The sequence below is a fragment of the Oncorhynchus mykiss genome, chromosome 14 (assembly GCF_013265735.2).
Source record: "Oncorhynchus mykiss isolate Arlee chromosome 14, USDA_OmykA_1.1, whole genome shotgun sequence".
Classification (NCBI taxonomy): domain Eukaryota; kingdom Metazoa; phylum Chordata; class Actinopteri; order Salmoniformes; family Salmonidae; genus Oncorhynchus; species Oncorhynchus mykiss.
The window spans coordinates 28,022,472-28,046,288 of record NC_048578.1 but is presented as its reverse complement, the minus strand read 5'-3'; the positions used below and the strand labels follow the sequence as shown (position 1 = coordinate 28,046,288).

Sequence of the window (23,817 nt, the reverse complement as noted above, 5' to 3'; positions counted from 1 at the left end):
ATAGAAACAATTATGTCTCTATTATGAAGGTAAGTGGTTGGCAGAAAATGGATACGTTCCAAACGGCATCCTATTCTCTATAGTGTGCACCCTATGGGCTCTGGTCAAAAGTAGAACACTATGTAGAGTATAGGGTGCCACTTGAGACTCAGAGTGTTATCTTTTATGGTCTTCATCTAGCTACTGACTGTTACTGGCGCGGAGCAGTAAACCACTCTGATAGCCGACACGCATCACACTCCCAATTTGGAAGGAAGGAGGAGAAGGAAGCTAAACTCTTTCTCTCTTTGGCCTTATTGCTCTGAGCTACAGTCTAATACAACACAAGCCAATGGGGCTGAAAGTGGAGCTAATGGTGTGTGTGTGTGTGTGTGTGTGTGTGTGTGTGTGTGTGTGTGTGTGTGTGTGTGTGTGTGTGTGTGTGTGTGTGTGTGTGTGTGTGTGTGTGTGTGTGTGTGTGTGTGTGTGTGTGTGTGTGTGTGTGTGTGTGGTCACTAGCACCTCACTGTCCTCCGTCTATAAATGATTTAATTCCAGTGAAACTTGAGCATGTGGGAAGAATTAGGCAACAATGCTGCACTACTATAATTGGTTGGTTCTCGAAAGCAGTGTATGTGTGTGTGTGTGTGTGTGGGCTTCTAGAGCTGCTTCCAGGTTGTAATTATATAACTAGTGTCAGTCAACCTATTGTTCATTACCACATGTCAGCCTTTAGTTGTAAGCCTGGGTTATCTGTCCAAACAGCTGATTTAACAGAGGCATACCATAGAATCTATCATCTCTGTTTATCATCTCTGTTACAGCAGTTTAGCCTCATAGTGGGTGGCAACATATATAGGATGCTACTGCAATGGACCTGCACTACAACATATAGAGTCAGCAGAGGAGGGAGGTAAAAAGAGAAAGATTGGGGACAGAGACAGGTAGAGAGAAAGATTGGGGACAGAGACAGGTAGAGAGAAAGATTGGGGACAGAGACAGGTAGAGAAAGAGACAGACAGAGGTTAAAGGGTAACGAGGTACAGAGGTAGAGACTTTGTGTTGCGGTTGAGAAGCAGTGAGGTGCTACAGGTGGGTCTACTGTGATCACACGGTTAGATGGCTGGAGGGAGGGAGGGGTGAGGAAGAGGAGGAGGAAGAAGAGGCAGATGATATCAACATCATCATCATCAATCATCATCGTCATGGTATCACAGTTTCCTACCCCATGTCCTCTGTTCTCTCTCTCCTATATCTTAACAGTGTTGTTGGAGTACAGGCCGTAGCTCTGCAGCTCTGTGTAAGGAGCGGTAGCGCCCCCTGTGTCTAAGGCTGAGCACTGAAAGGTCTGAGCGGCGGATGCAGCGGCAGCTCGCGCGGTGGACACCTTCATTCTCTGAGACTCGGTTCGCGACTTGTAGCAGAACTCCACCAACGCCACCAGCATGGCCAGGCCCAGCCCTCCAATTAGAATGTAGAACACTCCGGCCACGTTGCTCAGGCTCAACGCACTCGTCTTATCCTGGGGGGGGGGGGGGGGGGGGAGAGAGAGATGTGGTGAGGAGGAGTGAGGGGAGAGGACATACATACATTACATACACACTGACGCCATAGATACAAACACCTTATATACAAACACCATAGTAGAAATTATGGACAAACACAGAAACACATACTAAAGACACTTTGCATACAAAAAAAACACACAAAAGCAGCATGCACATAGAGATAATCCAATACACACACACACACACACACACACACACACACACACACACACACACACACACACACACACACACACACAGTGAGAAAGACACGTGTCAGGACTCCCAGAAAACACATAACAGTTCTGCCCTGCTTAGTTAACTAGCCCAAACAAAATACAGGTAGACAACATAATACTCACTAAACAACACATGCAACTAATTAAGAAGCTATTTAAAATACTTTAACTATTGTTTGAAACTAACTTGACATAGTAACTAGCCCACTCACTCTGCACTCAGACACACACCTAGTACTTGAATAACTTGTCTAACTTCATATTCATTTCCTTTCTTCATTTCTGAGGGGGTTTAGATCAAGTGTGTTTTTCAATACAATAAAACTTGAGTCAAATCCTCATTAGATCCATGCATTCATGCAGCATTAATTTAACAGGCAGAGAGTCTAAATTCACTTTAACCAACATATTGCGGGATGGCCCGTTATCGTGTTGATCTACAGTATAGAGTGGGGCAAAAAAAGTATTTAGTCTGCCACCAATTGTGCAAGTGCTCCCACTTAAAAAGATGAGAGAGGCCTGTAATTTTCATCCTAGATACACTTCAACTATGACAGACAAAATGAGAAAGAAACTCCAGAAAATCACATTGTAGGATTTTTAATGAATTTATTTGCAAATTATGGTGGAAAATAAGTATTTGGTCACCTACAAACAAGCAAGATTTCTGGCTCTCACAGACCTGTAACTTCTTCTTTAAGAGGCTCCTCTGTCCTCCACTCGTTACCTGTATTAATGGCACCTGTTTGAACTTGTTATCAGTATAAAAGACACCTGTCCACAGCCTAAAACAGTCACACTCCAAACTCCACTATGGCCAAGACCAAAGAGCTGTCAAAGGACACCAGAAACAAAATTGTAGACCTGCACCAGGCTGGGAAGACTGAATCTGCAATAGGTAAGCAGCTTGGTTTGAAGAAATCAACTGTGGGAGCAATTATTAGGAAATGGAAGACATACAAGAGCACTGATAATCTCCCTCGATCTGGGGCTCCACGCAAGATCTCACCCCGTGGGGTCAAAATGATCACAAGAACGGTGAGCAAAAATCCCAGAACCACACAAGGGGACCTGGTGAATGAGCTGCAGAGAGCTGGGACCAAAGTAACAAAGCCTACCATCAGTAACACACTACGCCGCCAGGGACTCAAATCCTGCAGTGCCAGACGTGTCCCCCTGCTTAAGCCAGTATATGTCCAAGCACGTCTGAAGTTTCCTAGAGAGCATTTGGATGATCCAGAAGAAGATTGGGAGAATGTCATATGGTCAGATGAAACCAAAATATAAGTTTTTGTTAAAAACTCAACTCGTCGTGTTTGGAGGACAAAGAATGCTGAGTTGCATCCAATGAACACCATACCTACTGTGAAGCATGGGGGTGGAAACATCATGCTTTGGGGCTGTTTTTCTGCAAAGGGACCAGGATGACTGATCCGTGTAAAGGAAAGAATGAATGGGGCCATGTATCGTGAGAAGTTGAGTGAAAACCTCCTTCCATCAGCAAGGGCATTGAAGATGAAACGTGGCTGGGTCTTTCAGCATGACAATGATCCCAAACACACCGCCCGGGCAACGAAGGAGTGGCTTCATAAGAAACATTTCAAGGTCCTGTAGTGGCCTAGCCAGTCTCCAGATCTCAACCCCATAGAAAATGTTTGGAGGGAGTTGAAAGTCCGTGTTGCCCAGCAACAGCCCCAAAACATCACTGCTCTGGAGGAGATCTGCATGGAGGAATGGGCCAAAATACCAGCAACAGTGTGTGAAAACCTTGTGAAGACTTACAGAAAACGTTTGACCTCTGTCATTGCCAACAAAGGGTATATAACAAAGTATTGCGATAAACTTTTGTTATTGATCAAATACTTATTTTCCACCATAATTTGCAAATAAATTCATTAAAAATCCTACAATGTCATTTTCTGGATTTTTTTTCTCATTTTGTCTGTCATAGTTGAAGTGTACCTATGATGAAAATTACAGGCCTCTCTCGTATTTTTAAGTGGGAGAACGTGCACAATTGGTGGCTGACTAAATACTTTTTTGCCCCACTGTATATCCATCTAGATCATTAAAGTATATTTATTCTCTATTTCTAAACTCTGGTTATCATTCTGGGGTTGTGGGTTGAGGAGGGTTGAGGCCGTTGCTTCATTCTCAGCGGTGAGAAACCATGCAGGATTAAGACAATCGGATCATTATCAAACTCCCTGATTTAGGGTTTAGGGTTATGTTGGGTGTATGGGGTTGCTAGCCTCGCAAGCTTAATCAATGATGTATGCTTGCAGGAACAGGCAGGCTCGCGAGGCTAAGGGGTTGCAAGGCTGAATAGTATCTGTAGCTTTCATATGTTTTTTGGGGGTGGGGTGTACCTCTCACACCGGAGAGGATAGAGCCAGACCAGGCAGGCTGGTGTGGAGAGGACGTTTTGGGGTGTTTCAGGGCCGAGTCATGTTAGGAGACAGGGGTCAGGGGTTAAAAGTGGTCTGAGCCTTTCACAGGGTCCGTCGGTCAAATCAAAATCACACACTCTCTCTCTCTCTCTCTCTCTCCACACTGACATGCAGGCTGCATCCAGAATGGCATCCTAAGTGCACTGTATAAAGAATTAGGTTGCCATTTCAAACAAACTCAGTACAATCGTGGCTTATGTAGATTCTAGGTCCTTGGGGCTCTGTTCTTTGTTTTCTTCTCTGCCTGTCTGCTTTCAGAGACCACTCTGACAACAGCTATGTGATATTACTCGGTATGTTTCTATTCCCTTGGGTTTATATTGGCTAAATCAGCAGAGTGCACTTTACAATGATGTACTTCAGCATGATGTAGCACTGCCTCTCTTACATGAGGGATGCCTGTGATTTCCCTCCTGTATTACCATGGCTATATCAGCATGATCACCATCATACCTTAGCTTTACATCACTGCAAAACAACCTCACAGATGAGTCGAGGGAAATAAACCATGAATTTTACGCTCTCTTCAAAGAACACACATGCCTATTGTATTGCTTAGAGGTACTGCGTACAGTGGCTTGCGAAAGTATTCACCCCTCTTGGCATTTTTCCTATTTTGTTGCCTTGCAACCTTGAAATAAAATTGATTTTTGGGGGGTTTGTATCATTTGATTTACACAACATGCCTACCACTTTGAAGATGCAAAATCTTTTTTATTGTGAAACAAACAAGAAATAAGACAAAAAAAACTGAAAACTTAAGTGTGCATAACTCTTCAACCCCCCCAAAGTCAATACATTGTGGAGTCACCTTTTGCAGCAATTACAGCTGCAAGTCTCTTGGGGTATGTCTCTATAAGCTTGGCACATCTAGCCACTGGGATTTTTGCCCATTCTACAAGGCAAAACTGCTCCAGCTCCTTCAAGTTGGATGGGTTTCGCTGGTGTACAGCAATCTTGAAGTCATACAACAGATTCTCAATTGGATTGAGGTCTGGGCTTTGACTAGGCCATTCCAAGACATTTAAATGTTTCCCCTTAAACCACTCGAGTGTCGCTTTAGCAGTATGCTTAGGGTTATTTTCCTGCTGGAAGTTGAACCTCTGTCCCGGTCTCAAATCTCCGGAAGACTGAAACAGGTTTCCCTCAATAATTTCCCTGTATTTAGTGCCATCCATCATTCCTTCAATTCTGACCAGTTTCCCAGTCCCTGCTGATGAAAAACATCCCCACAGAATGATTCTGCTACCACCATGCTTTACCGTGGGGATGGTGTTCTCGGGGTGAAGATGGGTTTGCGTCAGACATAGCGTTTTCCTTGATGGCCAAAAACCTCGATTTTAGTCTCATCTGACCAGAGTACCTTCTTCCATATGTTTGGGGAGTATCCCAAATTCCTTTTGGCGAACACCAAACATGTTTGCTTATTTTTTTCTGGCCACTCTTCCGTAAAGCCCAGCTCTGTGGAGTGTACGACTTAAAGTGGTCCTATGGACAGATACTCCAATCTCCGCTGTGTAGCTTTGCAGCTACTTCGGGGTTATATTTGGTCTCTTTGTTGCCTTCTGATTAATGCCCTCCTTGCCTGGTCTGTGAGTTTTTGAGAGCAGCCCTCTCTTGGCAGGCTTGTTGTGGTGCAATATTTGTTAAACATTTTTATAATGGATTTAATGGTGCTCTGTAGGATTTTCAAAGTTTTAGATATTTTTTTTATAACCTAACCCTGATCTGATTCTCCACAACTTTGTCCCTGACCTGTTTGGAGAGCTCCTTGGTCTTTATAGTGCCGCTTGCTTGGTGGTGCCCCTTGCTTAGTGGCATTGCAGACTCTGGGGCCTTTCAGAACAGGTGTATATATACTGAGATCATGTGACAGATCATGTGACACTTAGATTGCACACAGGTGGACTTTATTTGACTAATTATGTGACTTCTGAAGGTAATTGGTTGCACCAGATCTTATTTAGGGAATTCATAGCAAAGGAGGTGAATACATATACACGAACCACTTGTTCTTTTTTTTTTTTTTTTTTTTTTTCATTTCACTTCACCAATTTGGACTATTTTGTGTATGTCCATTACATGTAATCCAAATAAAAATCAATTTAAATTACAGGTTGTAATGCAACAAAATAGAACAAATGCCAAGGGGGGCGAATAATTTTGCAAGGCACTGTATGCGGCTGATGTTCTGCAACAAGGAGCAGGCAGCATATGTTCTTGGGTATAACACCATATGACCTCTAGCATGTTTACATTGTTATTTGATTTAACGACCGTAAACCCCACTGTTTCACCTCAACCATCAAGGTTAGTAGTTAATTCACTCATTGGCCTCATTATGGAGAGAACATCAGTGTGGGGAGAGAGAGAGAACAGTGATTGGCTCCCAGAGAGAGAAAGAGAGAGAGAGAAATGGATTTTGAGTCCACCAATCTCAGTCACTATACTAATGAGAACCAGTGGCATGTCTAAGTAGTAAACTGTGAGCGATGGTTTGAGATATCAGGGCTGGTCTGGGAACAGACTTTACATGGCTTCTGTAGTTTCAGACTGGTCTTGGATCAGGGGATTTGAGGAGGATGTGAGGAGTGTTTGGGGTATAAGGACGGTCTAGGATCAGGGGTTTTGACAAGGATGTGAGGAGTGTTTAGGGTTTAAGGACTGGTCTAGGATCAGGGGTTTTGAGGAGGATGTGAGGAGTGTTTGGTGTATAAGGACTGGTCTAGGATCAGGGGTTTAAGGACTGAGTTATAGTGTGTGACTGACCTTGCGTCCGGAGTCGTTGCTGCCACACTCTCCTTTATCGTACCACCATTTGTTCTTTAGTTTGTCTAAGACGGCCTGCTCATTGAGCTTCAACACGGCTAGGTTTACCGGGATCCTGCATGTACACCACACCACACCCAGGACAGGGCAGGGCCATAACATAAATAACATAGCATAACATATGTTATCTTATGTCAGTCATTCAGAACATGTCCAATCATATACCACATCTACGCATCAAGGTTTACTGCAATTTAGCTGTGTCACTGGTTAGAAGTTGGAAACCTCACACACACGTTCACTCACAGGCAAATACATAAAGTAAACAGGAACATCATCAGGAACATACATGTACATCAGAGTCAAAGTGATATGTGTTAATACTCCATCTCTCCCTACTGTACTGTACGGTAGTAGATGTGTATTACTGTATCACTTTGGGTAACCGGCACACCAGCTGTGAACCCTCTGTTACGGAACACAACACGTCAGAAAAGATTCTGATTGCAGATTCTATTCCCCTTTAAAAGCTGTAGGAGTGTCTACTTAGTAGGAGGGTCTTGGGGACAGAGATACAAAAAAAAACAATTATGTTCTTTGTGTGTGTGTGTGAAGTCTTCAGTGTATCAGCTTGACAGGGATCCTACGCATGAATGCATGCTATCCTTACTTATTCATGAGAACAGGGCAAAATACAAACTGTGCCAATTCCAGACACCCTCCTCCCAGATGGACTAGAGTAGGTTATCTTGGCTAGAGAGAGAGCATGATGTCACTCTGTAGTTTTAAGTTGGCCCCTACACACAGAGTTGAAGCACTTGTTACCCTTTGTGTTGAAGTCTGGGCCATAGACCTATCCATGGCTAGGAAGAGATAAAATATAATGTGTCTCTCGTGTTTTAATCCCTCCCCCACCCTTCACCCACCATACAGAGTTGTCAGGAAGTGTTGCCATCCAGAGTGTCTGAGCAGCTTTGTGATTGGCCGGTTACCCCCCTGGTGGATCAGCGTGGTTGGTTGAAACAGGGTTCTGACCTTGGAGTCCCCGCCCCCGCTGCCACACTCGCCCTTGTCGTACCACCATTTGTTTTTCAGTTTGTCCAACAGGCCTTGCTCGTTCAGTTTTAACACGGCCAGGTTAACAGGGTTTCTTTAGAACGATAATAGATACAATCATAACTGGGTCAGTTTTCCTGGGTTAGGAAATAGTACTGTATATTATGGACAGGTATATAAATATGTATTTATAGACTGAGTGATTATGAAAATGTTGGAGCTATATTTTAATAATGATAACTGGGTTAGCATTTGAAAGAGTATATGGACAGGTAGGTAAGTAGTCTGTACACTGGTTGTGATTATGAATGTTGAATCGCTAGATTACACCACCTGCTTGGCTAAGCCTATGGCGATATATGGAGTGAGTATACTATGGAGCAGGGTTGATCTTGAGTTTGGACATTCTAAATGCTTGATATACAGTATATTACTTATATATCTCAATGGACAGAAATGCTTGCTGGCCATACTTGAGTCAGGTTTAACCACATAGAGGACAGGGCCTCTTAGAGGAGGGAGAGAGCAGATATCATGGAGAGATGCTTCAGATTTGGAAGCCTACCTGTCTGTCTGTAGATGCTCATGTCCTTTCAATGTTTCCAATATGAAAATGGAGAACTATCACAGTTCCATTCACTTCATACAAATATGCTTAGTTGTTGAGTGTCAAAACTCAATTTAGAGTTTATCTTACTCCTTCCTTAGCTGATAATTGACTCTAGGATAGAAAGAAGACCACCAACTAGCTCAGCAAACTCAACTACCACATCCATATCTATAGCACCTCTCTCTATCTCTCTCTCTCTCCCTCTCTCTCTCTTTCTCTCTCTAGACATGGATGTTTATGTGTTCAAGTACAGTATATAATCATTTACCCTGTTGGTGGGTTAGAGGTCTAGTAGATGAGGCGGCAGAGGGCTTGGTGGTGGGTTAGAGGTTAGAGGTCGAGTAGATGAAGCAGGAGAGTGCTTGGTGGTGGGTTAGAGATTAGAGGTGGAGTAGATGAGGTGGCAGAGTGCTTGGTGGTGGGTTAGAGGTTAGAGGTCGAGTAGATGAGGTGGCAGAGGGCTTGGTGGTGGTTTAGAGGTTAGAGGTCGAGTAGATGAGGTGGCAGAGGGCTTGGTGGTGGGTTAGAGGTTAGAGGTCGAGTAGATGAGGCGGCAGAGTGCTTGGTGGTGGGATGCCGATATAAGGCAGGAATGGGGTTAAAACAGGAGTGGATTTTCCCAACAGCCTTCGTAACTTAAGAAGTATGTTTCAATATTTCTAGAATCAAGCCACTTGTCGAACAGCTTGTCGAATCGCTAGATTACACCACCTGCTTGGCTAAGCCTATGGCGATATATGGAGTGAATATACTATGGAGCAGAGTTGATCTTGAGTTTGGACATTCTAAATGCTTGATATACATTACATTAATTATACATCTTGTTGAACAGCAAAAGGCTTCAGCTTCATTTTACAAATGTAATTTGTTCATCCATACCATAAAAGATGTAGACTACCAGCAAATATAGATTGTATAATAGTTTTTGTCTCACACCTAGTGCAGCTGTGTTGGGGACATAACATACCACTTGAGTTATCAAGGCTGTAGAAGACCCACCCGAGAACAGTACATTGTACAGAACACATCAGGCATGGAGCGAGGACAGGGTCAAAACACAACAGTAAACATCAGGGATGGAGCGAGGACAAGGTCAAAACACAACAGTAAACATCAGGGATGGAGCGAGGACAAGGTCAAAACACAACAGTAAACATCAGGGATGGAGCGAGGACAAGGTCAAAACACAACAGTAAACATCAAGGATGGAGCGAGGACAGGGTCAAAACACTACAGAAAACATCAGGGATGGAGCGAGGACAGGGTCAAAACACTACAGTAAACATCAGGGATGGAGCGAGGACAGGGTCAAAACACAACAGTAAACATCAGGGATGGAGCGAGGACAGGGTCAAAACACAACAGAAAACATCAGGGATGGAGCGAGGACAGGGTCAAAACACAACAATTCTTCAGGATAACAACAGTAGAGATCCTGTCAAATGAAGAGCTGTTAATGTAGAAATTCTGAGAGATGAATTCAATCAAACTGGCATCGTATCTCATATTGACTGTACTGAAGTAATAGTGCAGAAGGGTTTCAGACACCGTGAGAATATTCAGTAGACTCCCCTCACAGGTATATGCTTAAAGATTCTGAACGTTCCCTGTGTGAGAACAAAGATACTGTCACCAGGCAACACCTCTAAGGCACATTTGATTGAACAAAGCCCTCAGTAAACAAAAAAGGGGGTGATCACTAATTTCTGAATTGGAAAGAGAAGAAATACACATTTTATAATTGTCATGGCTTCATTTGCCCACATCTTGAGTGGCTGGCCAGAACAATGGCATCTCAATGAAGGAGACCATTCAGTCTGAACATGTCTCAGACTCCCTTACAAAACATTATCTGAGTAATGATCTTCTCTGTCAATTTCAGACATCTGTGAATACCACCGATCACTCTCAGTGTGTGTGTGTGTGTGTGTGTGTGTGTGTGTGTGTGTGTGTGTGTGTGTGTGTGTGTGTGTGTGTGAGTGTGAGTGTGAGTGTGAGAGTGAGAGAGAGAGAGAAAGAGAAATTGAACTGAGAGAAATTCATTGTGAGTAAGGACCTTCGCTTCGTGCAGGCAGCCTACTGAGAAAGTCCACTAAATGACTATTCAATGACACTAAATAGGAGACTTCCCTCCCCATAGGAGGCTTCTCATTAAAAGAAATGCAATCTCCCCATAGGAGGCTTCTCATTAAAATAAATTGAGATCATTATGGTTGAATTCAAAGATCCACATGACTCCTGCAAGATCTTTCCGGAACAGAATACATGTACGACATGGACTGTAGTCATGAAAGATGAGGTTAGGCGGGTGTTGTCTGCTTTAGCTGTTATAAAATAATCATTCATAATAATACAAATAATGCCCCCCTCCCGCCCCCCAAAAAACAGTTTTTCTAATCTTTTCACAAATAAAGCCTGACAACATCAGTCTGAGAGAGGAGAGGAGAGGAGAACAAAGAGAGGAGAAGAGAGAACAAGGGAGAGAGAAGAGATGAGAGAGGAGAAGAGAGGAGGGAGGAGAAGAGAGGAGAGGAGAACAGAGAGGAGAAGAGAGGAGAACAGGAGAGAGAGAAGAGATGAGAGAGGAGAAGAGAGGAGAAGAGAGGAGGGAGGAGAAGAGAGGAAGGGGAGAAGAGAAGCGAGAAGAGAGAAGAGAGGAGAAGAGAGGAGAACAGGGGAGAGAGAAGAGATGAGAGAGGAGAAGAGAGGAGATAAGAGAACAGAAGAGAGAAGAGAAGAGAAGAAAGGAGAGTTGAGGGGAGTAGAGGAGGAAAGAAAGGGGGGATCAGATTTCCACAGACCACTTCTGTAAGCACTCAGAGTGCGGTCAGCCTGACCAAGCCCTAGGTGGTGGATGTCAAGGGCTTAGCAAGGCTTTAGCTCGCACAGACACAGAGATATTCAGCTCTGCAGTAGTCATAGAGGTTACACAGACATAGATATTCAGCTCTGCAGTAGTCATAGAGGTTACACAGACAGGGATATTGAGCTCTGCAGTAGTCATAGAGGTTACACAGACAGAGATATTCAGATCTGCAGTAGTCATAGAGGTTACACAGACAGAGATATTCAGCTCTACAGTACACAGTTAGAAAAAGTGTTCCAAAAGGTAACCTCTATGTCTACAGTCTCAGAAAAGAAGGTGCTCTCTAGAACTTAAAATGGTTCTTCGGCAGTAGGAGAACCCTTTTGGGTTCCATGTACTGTAGAACCCTCTGTGAAAATGATTTTACATGGAACCCAAAAGGAGTCTACATGGAACAACAAAGGGTTCTTCAAAGGGCTCTCCTATGGGGACAGCCAAAGAACCATTTTAGGTTCTAGAGAGCACCTTTGTTTCTAAGATTGTAGTCATAGAGGTCACGTCAAGTTTCCATGGTGAAAATATAGACACCTTTTAACATTAGGTCGTACATGCTGCTTCTGACACCGATAAACCAGTGGGTCATGCAGGGCCAAGTGTTTGATGTTTATAGTGGTACTCTATTCCCTACATAGTCCACTACCTTTGACCACAACCCTGTGGGCCTTGGTCAAAAGTAGTGCACAATATAGGGAAAAGAGTGCCATTTGGGATGCATCCAGTATCTCCATAAATAAAATAAAAACATGCAAAACAAAGATGCCTAAGCCATTTCCAGCTCTGAGGCAGAGGTGCAGTTACACGTTATTACCTGAGGGGTGAGCCCTTGGGCGTGGCGATACCATATCCTTTAGAGTCCAGGTTCCCCCCCACCTTCATGGTGTCACAGGGTTTCCTCTGCTCGATGTACTCGTTCATGGTGGACTCTAACAGGTAGGCGTACTTCCCTTTGGACTTCCTGACCCTCATCACTCCCTCGTCTGTGGTCTTCACAAACACTGAGGGGTCGGCCGACTTCATGTACGACCACATCTTCTCAAACACCGCAATCTTAGACCGCTGGGGAGAGAGGAGGGGTTAGGATTGTGTGTGGGGGAAGGGGGATCTGTGTATGTGTGTGTGTGGTGGGGGTGGGGGAGGGGGATCTGTGTATGTGTGTGTTTGGTGGGGGGGGGCATCTGTGTGTGTGTGTGTGTGTGTGTGTGTGTGTGTGTGTGTGTGAGTGTGTGTGTGTGTGCGTGCGCGTGTGCGTGTGTGTGTAAACTACATGTACATGCTAGTCAAACAGGTGTGTGTCTATGAGTAAACCACAGGTCTCACCCTGAAGAACTCTTTGGTGGAGCCAGCATCCAGAGTTCCGTAGGCGATCTCAGTCTGTTTAGCCAGGTCCTCAGCACTCTCTATGGGGGACACCATCCTCTCCACTGTGAGGAAAGCAGCTAGGTTGGCCGTGTAGGACGAGATGATGATGAGAGTGAAGAACCACCACACGCCACCCACTATCCGCCCTGACAGAGACCTAGAGGGAGAAACAGCCAGAGACAGGTGTTAGAGGCACCTACACCGACACATACAACCCCTAGGACATGTCCAGCTAGACTTGAAGGGGAGAAGGACATAAAGGAGACCTAAAAAAAATAAAACCATCTGCATAACTCTCCATTAGGACCTCATTCACATGCTTATACATTATAACAAACCAAACCAAAGCCTCTGCCTTTCACATGACTCTGACCTACAGTGCCTTGCGAAAGTATTCGGCCCCCTTGAATTTTGTGACCTTTTGCCACATTTCAGGCTTCAAACAGAAAGATATAAAACTTTATTTTTTTTGTGAAGAATCAACAACAAGTGGGACACAATCATGAAGTGGAACAACATTTATTGGATATTTCAAACTTTTTTAACAAATCAAAAACTGAAAAATTGGGCGTGCAAAATTATTCAGCCCCCTTAAATTAATACTTTGTAGCGCCACCTTTTGCTGTGATTACAGCTGTAAGTCGCTTGGGGTATGTCTCTATCAGTTTTGCACATCGAGAGACTGAATTTTTTTTCCCATTCCTCCTTGCAAAACAGCTCGAGCTCAGTGAGGTTGGATGGAGAGCATTTGTGAACAGCAGTTTTCAGTTCTTTCCACAGATTCTCGATTGGATTCAGGTCTGGACTTTGATTTGGCAATTCTAACACCTGGATATGTTTATTTTTGAACCATTCCATTGTAGATGTTGCTTTATGTTTTGGATCATTGTCTTGTTGGAAGACAAATCTCCGTCCCAGTCTCAGGTCTTTTGCAGACTCCATCAGGTTTTCTTCCAGAATGGTCCTGTATTTGGCTCCATCCATCTTCCCATCAATTTTAACCATCTTCCCTGTCCCTGCTGAAGAAAAGCAGGCCCAAACCATGATGCTGCCACCACCATGTTTGACAGTGGGGATGGTGTGTTCAGCTGTGTTGCTTTTACACCAAACATAACGTTTTGCATTGTTGCCAAAAAGTTCAATTTTGGTTTCATCTGACCAGAGCACCTTCTTCCACATGTTTGGTGTGTCTCCCAGGTGGCTTGTGGCAAACTTTAAACGACACTTTTTATGGATATCTTTAAGAAATGGCTTTCTTCTTGCCACTCTTCCATAAAGGCCAGATTTGTGCAATATACGACTGATTGTTGTCCTATGGACAGAGTCTCCCACCTCAGCTGTAGATCTCTGCAGTTCATCCAGAGTGATCATGGGCCTCTTGGCTGCATCTCTGATTAGTCTTCTCCTTGTATGAGCTGAAAGTTTAGAGGGACGGCCAGGTCTTGGTAGATTTGCAGTGGTCTGATACTCCTTACATTTCAATATTATCGCTTGCACAGTGCTCCTTGGGATGTTTAAAGCTTGGGAAATCTTTTTGTATCCAAATCCGGCTTTGAACTTCTTCACAACAGTATCTCGGACCTGCCTGGTGTGTTCCTTGTTCTTCATGATGCTCTCTGCGCTTTTAACGGACCTCTGAGACTATCACAGTGCAGGTGCATTTATACAGAGACTTGATTACACACAGGTGGATTGTATTTATCATCATTAGTCATTTAGGTCAACATTGGATCATTCAGAGATCCTCACTGAACTTCTGGAGAGAGTTTGCTGCACTGAAAGTAAAGGGGCTGAATAATTTTGCATGCCCAATTTTTCAGTTTTTGATTTGTTAAAAAAGTTTGAAATATACAATAAATGTTCCACTTCATGATTGTGTCCCACTTGTTGTCGATTCTTCACAAAAAAATACAGTTTTATGTCTTTATGTTTGAAGCCTGAAATGTGGCAAAAGGTTGCAAAGTTCAAGGGGGCCGAATACTTTCGCAAGGCACTGTATCTAGCATCACATGACAGTATCCATCCTCCACCCCGACTCCCTAACAGTACAGCAGGTCTCTGTCTGTGTCTCATCATCAGACACCCTGGTTGTGTCCCAAATGAACAACATATTCCCTTCACACAGTAGTCCACTACTTTTGACCAGGGCCCATATTTAGGGAATAGGGTGCCATTTGGGATGCACAACCTGCCTCTCTCATACCGTACTTCCATCAAGGCTCTGGGAGAGCTGTGTTAAATGTGCTGAGACGAGATAACTCAGCATCACAAAGGAAGTACACCACATTCACCTCACCTTAAGGAAGTTACCAGAGTGTTTCACAGAGCCACACACATTCATTGGTGGTGATTAATAATGAGAGGAGGACGAGGAGGCCACTTAGTCACAGCTGTCATTTTGGTATTTGGTATTTATTAGTATCCCCATGAACCGCTGCAAAATCAGCAGCTACCCTTCCTGGGGTCCACATGTAACATGACATAATACATAGTACAGACTTTATAAGTCAAGGACTGAAATACATACATTTAAACACATAGTCTACATATCAGTAGATACACACAATATCTAGGTCTAATACATAGTACAGTGCGAATTACAATACAACATATATATAATGTCTGTCTCTTCATAGTCCCCTTTGTGCAGTAAGGTGTTCTTTTATCTGTTTTGAAACTGGTTTTATTTCTAGCTTGAGTTACCTGGGGAGGCAGAGTTCCATGTAGTCGTGGCACTATTTAATACTGTGTGTTTCCCAGCCTTTGTTCTGGACCTGGGGTCTGTGAAAGACATCTGGTTGTATGTCTTGTGTTGTACCGATGAGAGTCTGAACTGTGTTCCAAGTGCTTGAACAGACAGATCGGTACCTTCAACACATCAATATCTCGCACAAAGACCAATAGTGATGCAGTCAATCTCTCCTCAACTTTGAGCCAGTAGAAACTGACATGCATGTTACTGACACTTTCCCTTTGTGCACATCTAAGTGTGATATGTGCTGCTTTTTCTGGACCAACTGCAATTTACCTATGTCCTTCTTTGCCACACATGACCACACAGCTGGGCAGTAGTCCAGGTGCAACAAAACTAGGGCCTGTAGGACCTGTCTGGTCGACTGAGATGTCAAGAAGGCAGAGCAACGCACATTCATGAACAGATCTCTTCCCATTTTTAGCAACCATTGAGTCTATATTTATTATTTTATTTATTTTAAATTCACCTTTATTTAACCAGGTAGGCCAGTTAGGAACAACTGTGACCTGGCCAAGATAAAGCAAAGCAGTGCGACAAACAACAACACAGAGTTACACATAAACAAATGTACAGTCAATAACACAATAGAAACATCTATGTACAGTGTGTGCAAATATAGAAGATTAGGGAGGTAAGGCAATAAATAGGCCACAGAGGCGAAATAATTAGAATTTAGCGTTAACACTGGAGTGATAGATGCGCAGATGATGATGTGCAAGTAGAGATACTGGGGTGCAAAAGAGCAAGACAATAAATAACAATATGGGGATGAGGTAGTTGGTTGTGCTATTTACAGATTGGCTGTGTACAGGTACAGTGATTGGTAAGCTGCTCTGACAGCTGATGCTTAAAGTTAGAGAGGGAGATATAAGTCTCCAGCTTCAGTGATTTTTGCAATTCATTCCAGTCATTGGCAGCAGAGAACTGGAAGGAAATGCGGCCAAAGGAAGTGTTGGCTTTTGGGATGACCAGTGAAATATACCTGCTGGAGCGCCTGCTATTGGTGGGGGTTGATATGGTGACCAGTGAGCTAAGTCAGGGTTTTACCTAGCAGAGACTTATAGATGACCTGGAGCCAACGGGTTTGGCGACGAAAATGTAACGAGGGCCAGCCAACGAGAGCATACAGGTCGCAGTGGTGGGTAGTATATGGGGTTTGGTGACAAAATGGATGGCACTGTGATAGTAGATTTCTGGAGGCTATTTTGTAAATTACATCGCCGAAGTCAAGGATTGGTAGGATAGTCAGTTTTACGAGGGTATGTTTGACATCATGAGTGAAGGAGACTTTGTTGCGAAATAGGAAGCCGATTCTAGATTTAATTTGGGATTGAAGATGCTTAAAGTGAGTCTGGAAGGAGAGTTTACAGTCTAACCAGACACCTAGGTAATTGTAGTTGTCCACATATTCTAAGTCAGAACTGTCCAGAGTAGTGATGCTAGTCGGGCAGGCGGGTACGGGCAGCGATCGGTTGAAGAGCATGCATTTAGTTTTACTAGCATTTAGAAGCAGTTGGAGGCCACGGAAGGAGTGTTGTATGGCATTGAAGCTTGTTTGGATGTTTGTTAACATAATGTCCAAAGAAGGGCCAGATGCATACAGAATGGTGTCATCTGCGTAGAGGTGGATCAGAGAATCACCAGCAGTAACAGCGATACCATTGATATATACAGAGAAAAGAGTCGGCCCGAGAATTGAACCCTGTGGCACCCCCATAGAGACTGCCAGAGGTCCGGACAGCAGGCCCTCCGATTTGACACACTGAACTCTATCTGAGAAGTAGTTGGTGAACCAGGCGAGGCAGTCATTTGAGAAACCAAGGCAATTGAGTCTGCCGATAAGAACAGTGATTGACAGAGTCGAAAGCCTTGGCCAGGTCGATGAAGACGGCTGCACAGTACTGTCTTTTATCGATGGCGGTTATGATATCGTTTAGGACCTTTAGCGTGACTGAAGTGCAGCCATGACCAGCTCGGAAAATTGCAGATTGCATAGTGGAGAAGGTAAAGGTGGGATTTGAAATGGTCGGTGATCTGTTTGTTAACTTGGCTTTCAAAGATTTTAGAAAGGCAGGTCAGGATGGATATAGGTCTGTAACAGTTTGGGTCGAGAGTGTCTCCCCCTTTGAAGAGTGTGATGACCGTTGCAGGTTTCCAATCTTTGGGGATCTCAGATGATACAAAAGAGAGGTTGAACAGGCTAGTAAAGCCTGTTTTGACCATGACAGCTTACTGTCTGGGGTTACACCCAGCAGTTTAGTCTCCTCAACTTGCTCAATAGCCACATGATTCAATTATAGATCTAAACGAGTTTTAGCGTTGAGCAAGTGATTTGACCCAAAAATTATGCTTTTAGGTTTTTAGATATAAAACTCCAGCCTATTGCTAGTTACCCATTCTAAGACTGACTGGAGCTTTATGTTACGTGTCTCAGTTATTTATTTTACTGTTGCAGCCTACATGTATGCTGTTGAGTCGTCAGCATACATAGACACAGGCTTTATTCAAGCTCAGTGGAAGGTCATTAGTAAAAACAGAAAACAGAAATCATGTCCCTAGCCGGCTGCCCTGCGGTACACCAAACTCAACTGAATTTGCATGAGAGGCTTCCATTAACGAAAACCCTCTGTGTTCTATTAGATAGGTATTTACCATAATTAGGCAGGGGATGCAAATCCATAACACCTACGTTTTGTCAGCAATAGGTTATGATCAATGACATTAAAAGTTGCACAAAAGTCTAACAAAACAGCTCCCAAAATCTTCTTACTGTCAATTTATTTAACCCAATGATCAGTCATTTGTGTCTGTGCCGAGCATGTTAAGTGCCCTTCCCTATACACATACTGAAAGTCTGTTGTTAATTTGTTTTCTGTAAAACAACTTTATATTTGATTAAACACAATAAAAAAATAAAAAAATAAGTTTGCTAAGCACTTGTAACAGGCTGATTGAATGGCTGTTTGAACCAATAAATGGTGCTCTGCTATTCTTGGGTAGTGGAATGTCCTTTGTCTCCCTCCATGTCTGGGGGCACACCGTCTTCTAGGCTTAAATTGAAGATGTGGCAAACAGGAGTAACAATGTATTCCGCTACTAACCTCAACAATTGACCATCCAGGTGACCTATGCCGGGTGATTTGTCCTTATTTATAAATAGCAACCATGTTTTCACCTCTTCAACACCCACTTTGTGGAACTCAAATTGCAGTGCTCGTCTTTCATTATTTGGTCCATTATGCAAATGAATATGAAGGCTCAGCATTTGTTGTTGTTGTTTGCTAATCTTGTCAACGAAATAAGTTATTAAAGTGGAGGGCAATATCAAAGGATTTTGTTATGAACAAGCCTTCTGCCTCAATGAAAGTATTCCAGAGCTTTTTACTATAATTCTTTATATAATTGTTCTTTGTTCCATAGTATAATTTCTTCTTCTTTTTGTTTAGTTACGGGACTTCTCAAGTTACGGTATGTTTGCCAGTCTACTGTGTTGTCAGACTTATTTGCTATTCCCTTTGCCTCATTGCTCTCAGCTATACAGTTTATAAATTCATATATCCATGGGGATTTGGCAGTTCTAACAGTCTTTCTAGATGGGTGCATGTATATCAGTAAGCGGAAGAAGCAATTTCATAAATGCTTCAAGTGCAGCGTCAGGATGTTCCTCATTACACACATCAGACCAACAAATATTTTTCACATCTTTGACATATGAATAATTGCACAACCTCTTGTATGATCGTTTATACACAATTTTAAGTCCAGTCTTTGAAACATTGTTTTTTGTAAATATATCATCACTATATGCGATGGGTGTGGATACGGCTTTAAAGCAGATTTCTGCAACATTAGTAAAGATGTGATCAATACGCGTGGATGATTTAGCTCCTGTTCTGTTTGTAAATACCCTGGTAGGTTGAGTATCGAGAGTCGGGAAGCAGGTTCAGGGAGTGTTTTAATAAAGTAAACAGAACATAATATAAAACAAGACCCTCGAACACGCACAGACCAGAAACAGAAACAATGACACCTGGGTAAGGAACCAAAGGGAGGGACATATATAGGGCAGGTAATCAAGGAGGTGATGGAGTCCAGGTGAGTCTGACGACGCGCAGGTGCATGTAATGATGGTTACAGGTGTGCGCCATAACGAGCAGCCTGGTGACCTAGAGGCCGAAGAGGGAGCACACGTGACAGGTTGACTGATGACTTGAATCAGATTGCAGGCAGTGGTTACAGTTTGGAGCTTATTTTTGAGTGGGCAGCTTGATGATATCAAGTCAATATTTCGGTCATCCAAAATACATACAGTGGGGCAAAAAAGTATTTAGTCAGCCACCAACTGTGCAAGTTCTCCCACTTAAAAAGATGAGAGAGGCCTGTCATTTTCATCATAGGTACACTTCAACTATGACAGACAAAATGAGAAAGAAAATTCAGAAAATCACATTGTAGGACTTTTAATGAATTTATTTGCAAATTATGGTGGAAAATAAGTATTTGGTCACCTACAAACAAGCAAGATTTCTGGCTCTCACAGACCTGTAACTTCTTCTTTAAGAGGCTACTCTGTCCTCCACTCGTTACCTGTATTAATGGCACCTGTTTGAACTTGTTATCAGTATAAAAGACGACACAACCTCAAACAGTCACACTCCAAACTCCACTATGGCCAAGAGCAAAGAGCTGTCAAAGGACACCAGAAACAAAATTGTAGACCTGCACCAGGCTGGGAAGACTGAATCTGCAATAGGTAAGCAGCTTGGTTTGAAGAAATCAACTGTGGGAGCAATTATTAGGAAATGGAAGACATACAAGACCGCTAATAATCTCCCTCGATCTGGGGTTCCACGCAAGATCTCACCCTGTGGGGTCAAAATGATCACAAGAACGGTGAGCAAAAATCTCAGAACCACACGGGGGGACCTAGTGAATGACCTGCAGAGAGCTAGGACCAAAGTAACAAAGCCTACCATCAGTAACACACTACGCCGCCAGGGACTCAAATCCTGCACTGCCAGAAGTGTCGCCCTGCTTAACCCAGTACATGTCCAGGCCCGTCTGAAGTTTGCTAGAGAGCATTTGGATGATCCAGAAGAAGATTGGGAGAATGTCATATGGTCAGATGAAACCAAAATAGAACTTCTTGGTAAAAACTCAACTCGTCGTGTTTGGAGGACAAAGAATGCTGAGTTGCATCCAAAGAACACCATACCTACTGTGAAGCATGGGGGTGGAAACATCATGCTTTAGGGCTGTTTTTCTGCAAAGGGACCAGGACGACTGATCCGTGTAAAGGAAAGAATGAATGGGGCCATGTATCGTGAGATTTTGAGTGAAAACCTCCTTCCATCAGCAAGGGCATTGAAGATGAAACGTGGCTGGGTCTTTCAGCATGACAATGATCCCAAACACACCGCCCGGGCAACGAAGGAGTGGCTTCGTAAGGAGCATTTCAAGGTCCTGGAGTGGCCTAGCCAGTCTCCAGATCTCAACCCCATAGAAAATGTTTGGAGGGAGTTGAAAGTCCGTGTTGCCAAACAACAGCCCCAAAACATCACTGCTCTAGAGGAGATCTGCATGGAGGAATGGGCCAAAATACCAGCAACAGTGTGTAAACCTCGTGAAGACTTACAGAAAACGTTTGACCTCTGTCATTGCCAACAAAGGGCATATAACAAAGTATTGAGGTAAACTTTTGTTATTGACCAAAAACTTATTTTCCACCATAATTTTCTCATGTTGTCTGTCATAGTTGAAGTGTACCTATGAAGTATACCTATGATGAAAATTACAGGCCTCTCTCATCTTTTTAAGTGGGAGAACTTGCACAATTGGTGGCTGACAAAATATTTTTTTGCCCCACTGTATCTCTCTGTTGAAATCACAAACATTATCCAACATTTAACACATGTACAGTAGTCAAAATACTGACTTTTAGCACTTTGCGGTCTATAGCAACTTTTTACGATAATAGGCAGATGAACCAGTAGCCATATTACTTCCACATCATCTGACATGAGATGTTCTCTCAGCCTAGCAGGAATATGACTCTGGACATACATGGCAACACCTCCTCCATTGGCATTTCTATCTTTCCTGTATATTCTATAACCATGTCTGAATCATCCAAGGAATTATCTAAGTGTGTTTCAGAGATGGCCAGAATATGAATAATTTCTGATGTTAATAAGTTGTCAATTTCATGAACCTTGTTTCTCAGGTTACATACAGTATGGTAATATGAGATATATTTTGTCCTTTTCTGGGTTGCTTGTTTGTTTTTAGTGCTTCTCTGCAAGGATGAGCTGAGGTAGACATGTCAGTGACATTTACATTTAAACATTTGAACCCACACCGTCAGGCTCTTAAACAGTTCGTAATGGCCGTTTCAAAAACCAACCACTGATTTGCTGGAAGCCAATTCCCCCAGGACCTTTCTCTGTTTCTCGGGATCTGTCCCAAAATGGCACCCTATTCCCTTTATAGTGCACTACTTCTGACCAGGGGCCATGTGATAGACCATATAGGGAACAGGGTACCATTTGGGCTGTAGCTCTGTCTCTCTGCCTCAGGAGAGCAATGTTGAGCACGGACGATTAAGTGTATCTCTGTTACCTACTATTCTCCTCTCTGGCACATCAGACAGAGAGAGTGCAGGACAGAGAGAGAGACAGAGAGAGTGCAGGACAGAGAGAGAGACAGAGAGAGTGCAGGACAGAGAGAGACAGAGAGAGTGCAGGACAGAGAGAGACAGAGAGAGTGCAGGACAGAAAGAGACATAGAGCTTTTATGTGCTAAAAAATTAGCTGAAGCAAAAACAAAAAGGATTCCAGGGTTTAGTCTTCCTGCAGTTAGTGAAGAAGAACATGAAAAAGGAAGGAGAGATTGAACAAGAGAAAAAAAACATTTAGGATGCGTGAGATAAGATGGGAGGATGATGAAAGAGAAAGAGTTAGAAGGCTTGGGAAAAGAGGGAAAGAAAGGGGTGTATACAAAAGAGAAGAGGGAGAGAGTGTGTGTGTGTGTGTGTAGACCTACCACACTGTTAAACGGGTGAACACCTGAGCAGGCTTCAGGCAGAGCAGGAATTGTCTGCCTGTCTGTCTTTTCCATCTGTGTCTGTCTTGGAATCATGTATCCATTCCTCTCCATCCCTCGTTCCATGCATGCTCCCATCCCCTGCTTCTCATCTGTCTGTTCGCTTTGACCTATAACTGCCACTGTCCTCCCTCCCTCTCTCTCTCGCTTTCTCTCTCTAACCCTCTCACCCTACTCTCTCTCTTTCTCTCTCTAACCCGCTCACCATACTCTCTCTCTTTCTCTCTCTAACCCTCTCACCCTACTCTCTCTTTCTCTCTCTAACCCTCTCACCCTACTCTCTCTCTTTCTCTCTCTAACCCTCTCACCCTACTCTTTCTCTCTCTAACCCTCTCACCCTACTCTCTCTCTTTCTCTCTCTAACCCTCTCACCCTACTCTCGCTTTCTCTCTCTAACCCTCTCACCCTACTCTTTCTCTCTCTAACCCTCTCACCCTACTCTCTCGCTTTCTCTCTCTAACCCTCTCACCCTACTCTCGCTTTCTCTCTCTAACCCTCTCACCCTACTCTCTCTCTTTCTCTCTCTAACCCTCTCACCCTACTCTCTCTCTTTCTATCTCTAACCCTCTCACCCTACTCTCTCTCTTTCTCTCTCTAACCCTCTCACCCTACTCTCTCTCTTTCTCTCTCTAACCCTCTCACCCTACTCTCTCTTTCTCTCTCTAACCCTCTCACCCTACTCTCTCTCTTTCTCTCTCTAACCCTCTCACCATACTCTCTCTCTTTCTCTCTCTAACCCTCTCACCCTACTCTCTTTCTCTTTCTCTCTCTAACCCTCTCACCCTACTCTCTCTCTTTCTCTCTCTAACCCTCTCACCCTACTCTCTCTCTTTCTCTCTCTAACCCTCTCACCCTACTCTCTCTCTTTCTCTCTCTAACCCTCTCACCCTACTCTCTCTTTCTCTCTCTAACCCTCTCACCCTACTCTCTCTCTTTCTCTCTCTAACCCTCTCACCCTACTCTCTCTCTTTCTCTCTCTAACCCGCTCACCATACTCTCTCTCTTTCTATCTCTAACCCTCTCACCCTACTCTCTCTCTTTCTCTCTCTAACCCTCTCACCCTACTATCTCTCTTTCTCTCTCTAA

At 43.5% G+C, this 23,817-nt stretch overlaps 1 protein-coding gene across 8 annotated transcripts in view; it reads right to left on the bottom strand.

Annotated features, from left to right (window-relative positions):
- LOC110489094 (glutamate receptor 1) overlaps positions 1-23,817 on the bottom strand; it is a 157,831-nt gene that overhangs the window by 4,680 nt on the left and 129,334 nt on the right. The window contains exons 12-16 of one of the 8 annotated variants that reach the window (XR_005035967.1): positions 12,834-13,032; positions 12,325-12,572; positions 8,020-8,134; positions 6,985-7,099; positions 1,368-1,501 (exon numbers count right to left, since the gene is read on the bottom strand). Coding sequence is in view for 6 of the 8 variants with exons in the window: in XM_036943244.1 (XP_036799139.1) it covers positions 1,229-1,501; positions 8,020-8,134; positions 12,325-12,572; positions 12,834-13,032 (835 nt within the window). In the remaining 2 variants the exon portion in view is untranslated. Of the gene's footprint in view, positions 1-1,204; positions 1,502-6,288; positions 7,100-8,019; positions 8,135-12,324; positions 12,573-12,833; positions 13,033-23,817 lie in introns of those variants that run through there. The other 7 variants (XM_036943242.1, XM_036943244.1, XM_036943245.1 and 4 more) reach the window with 7 other exon arrangements.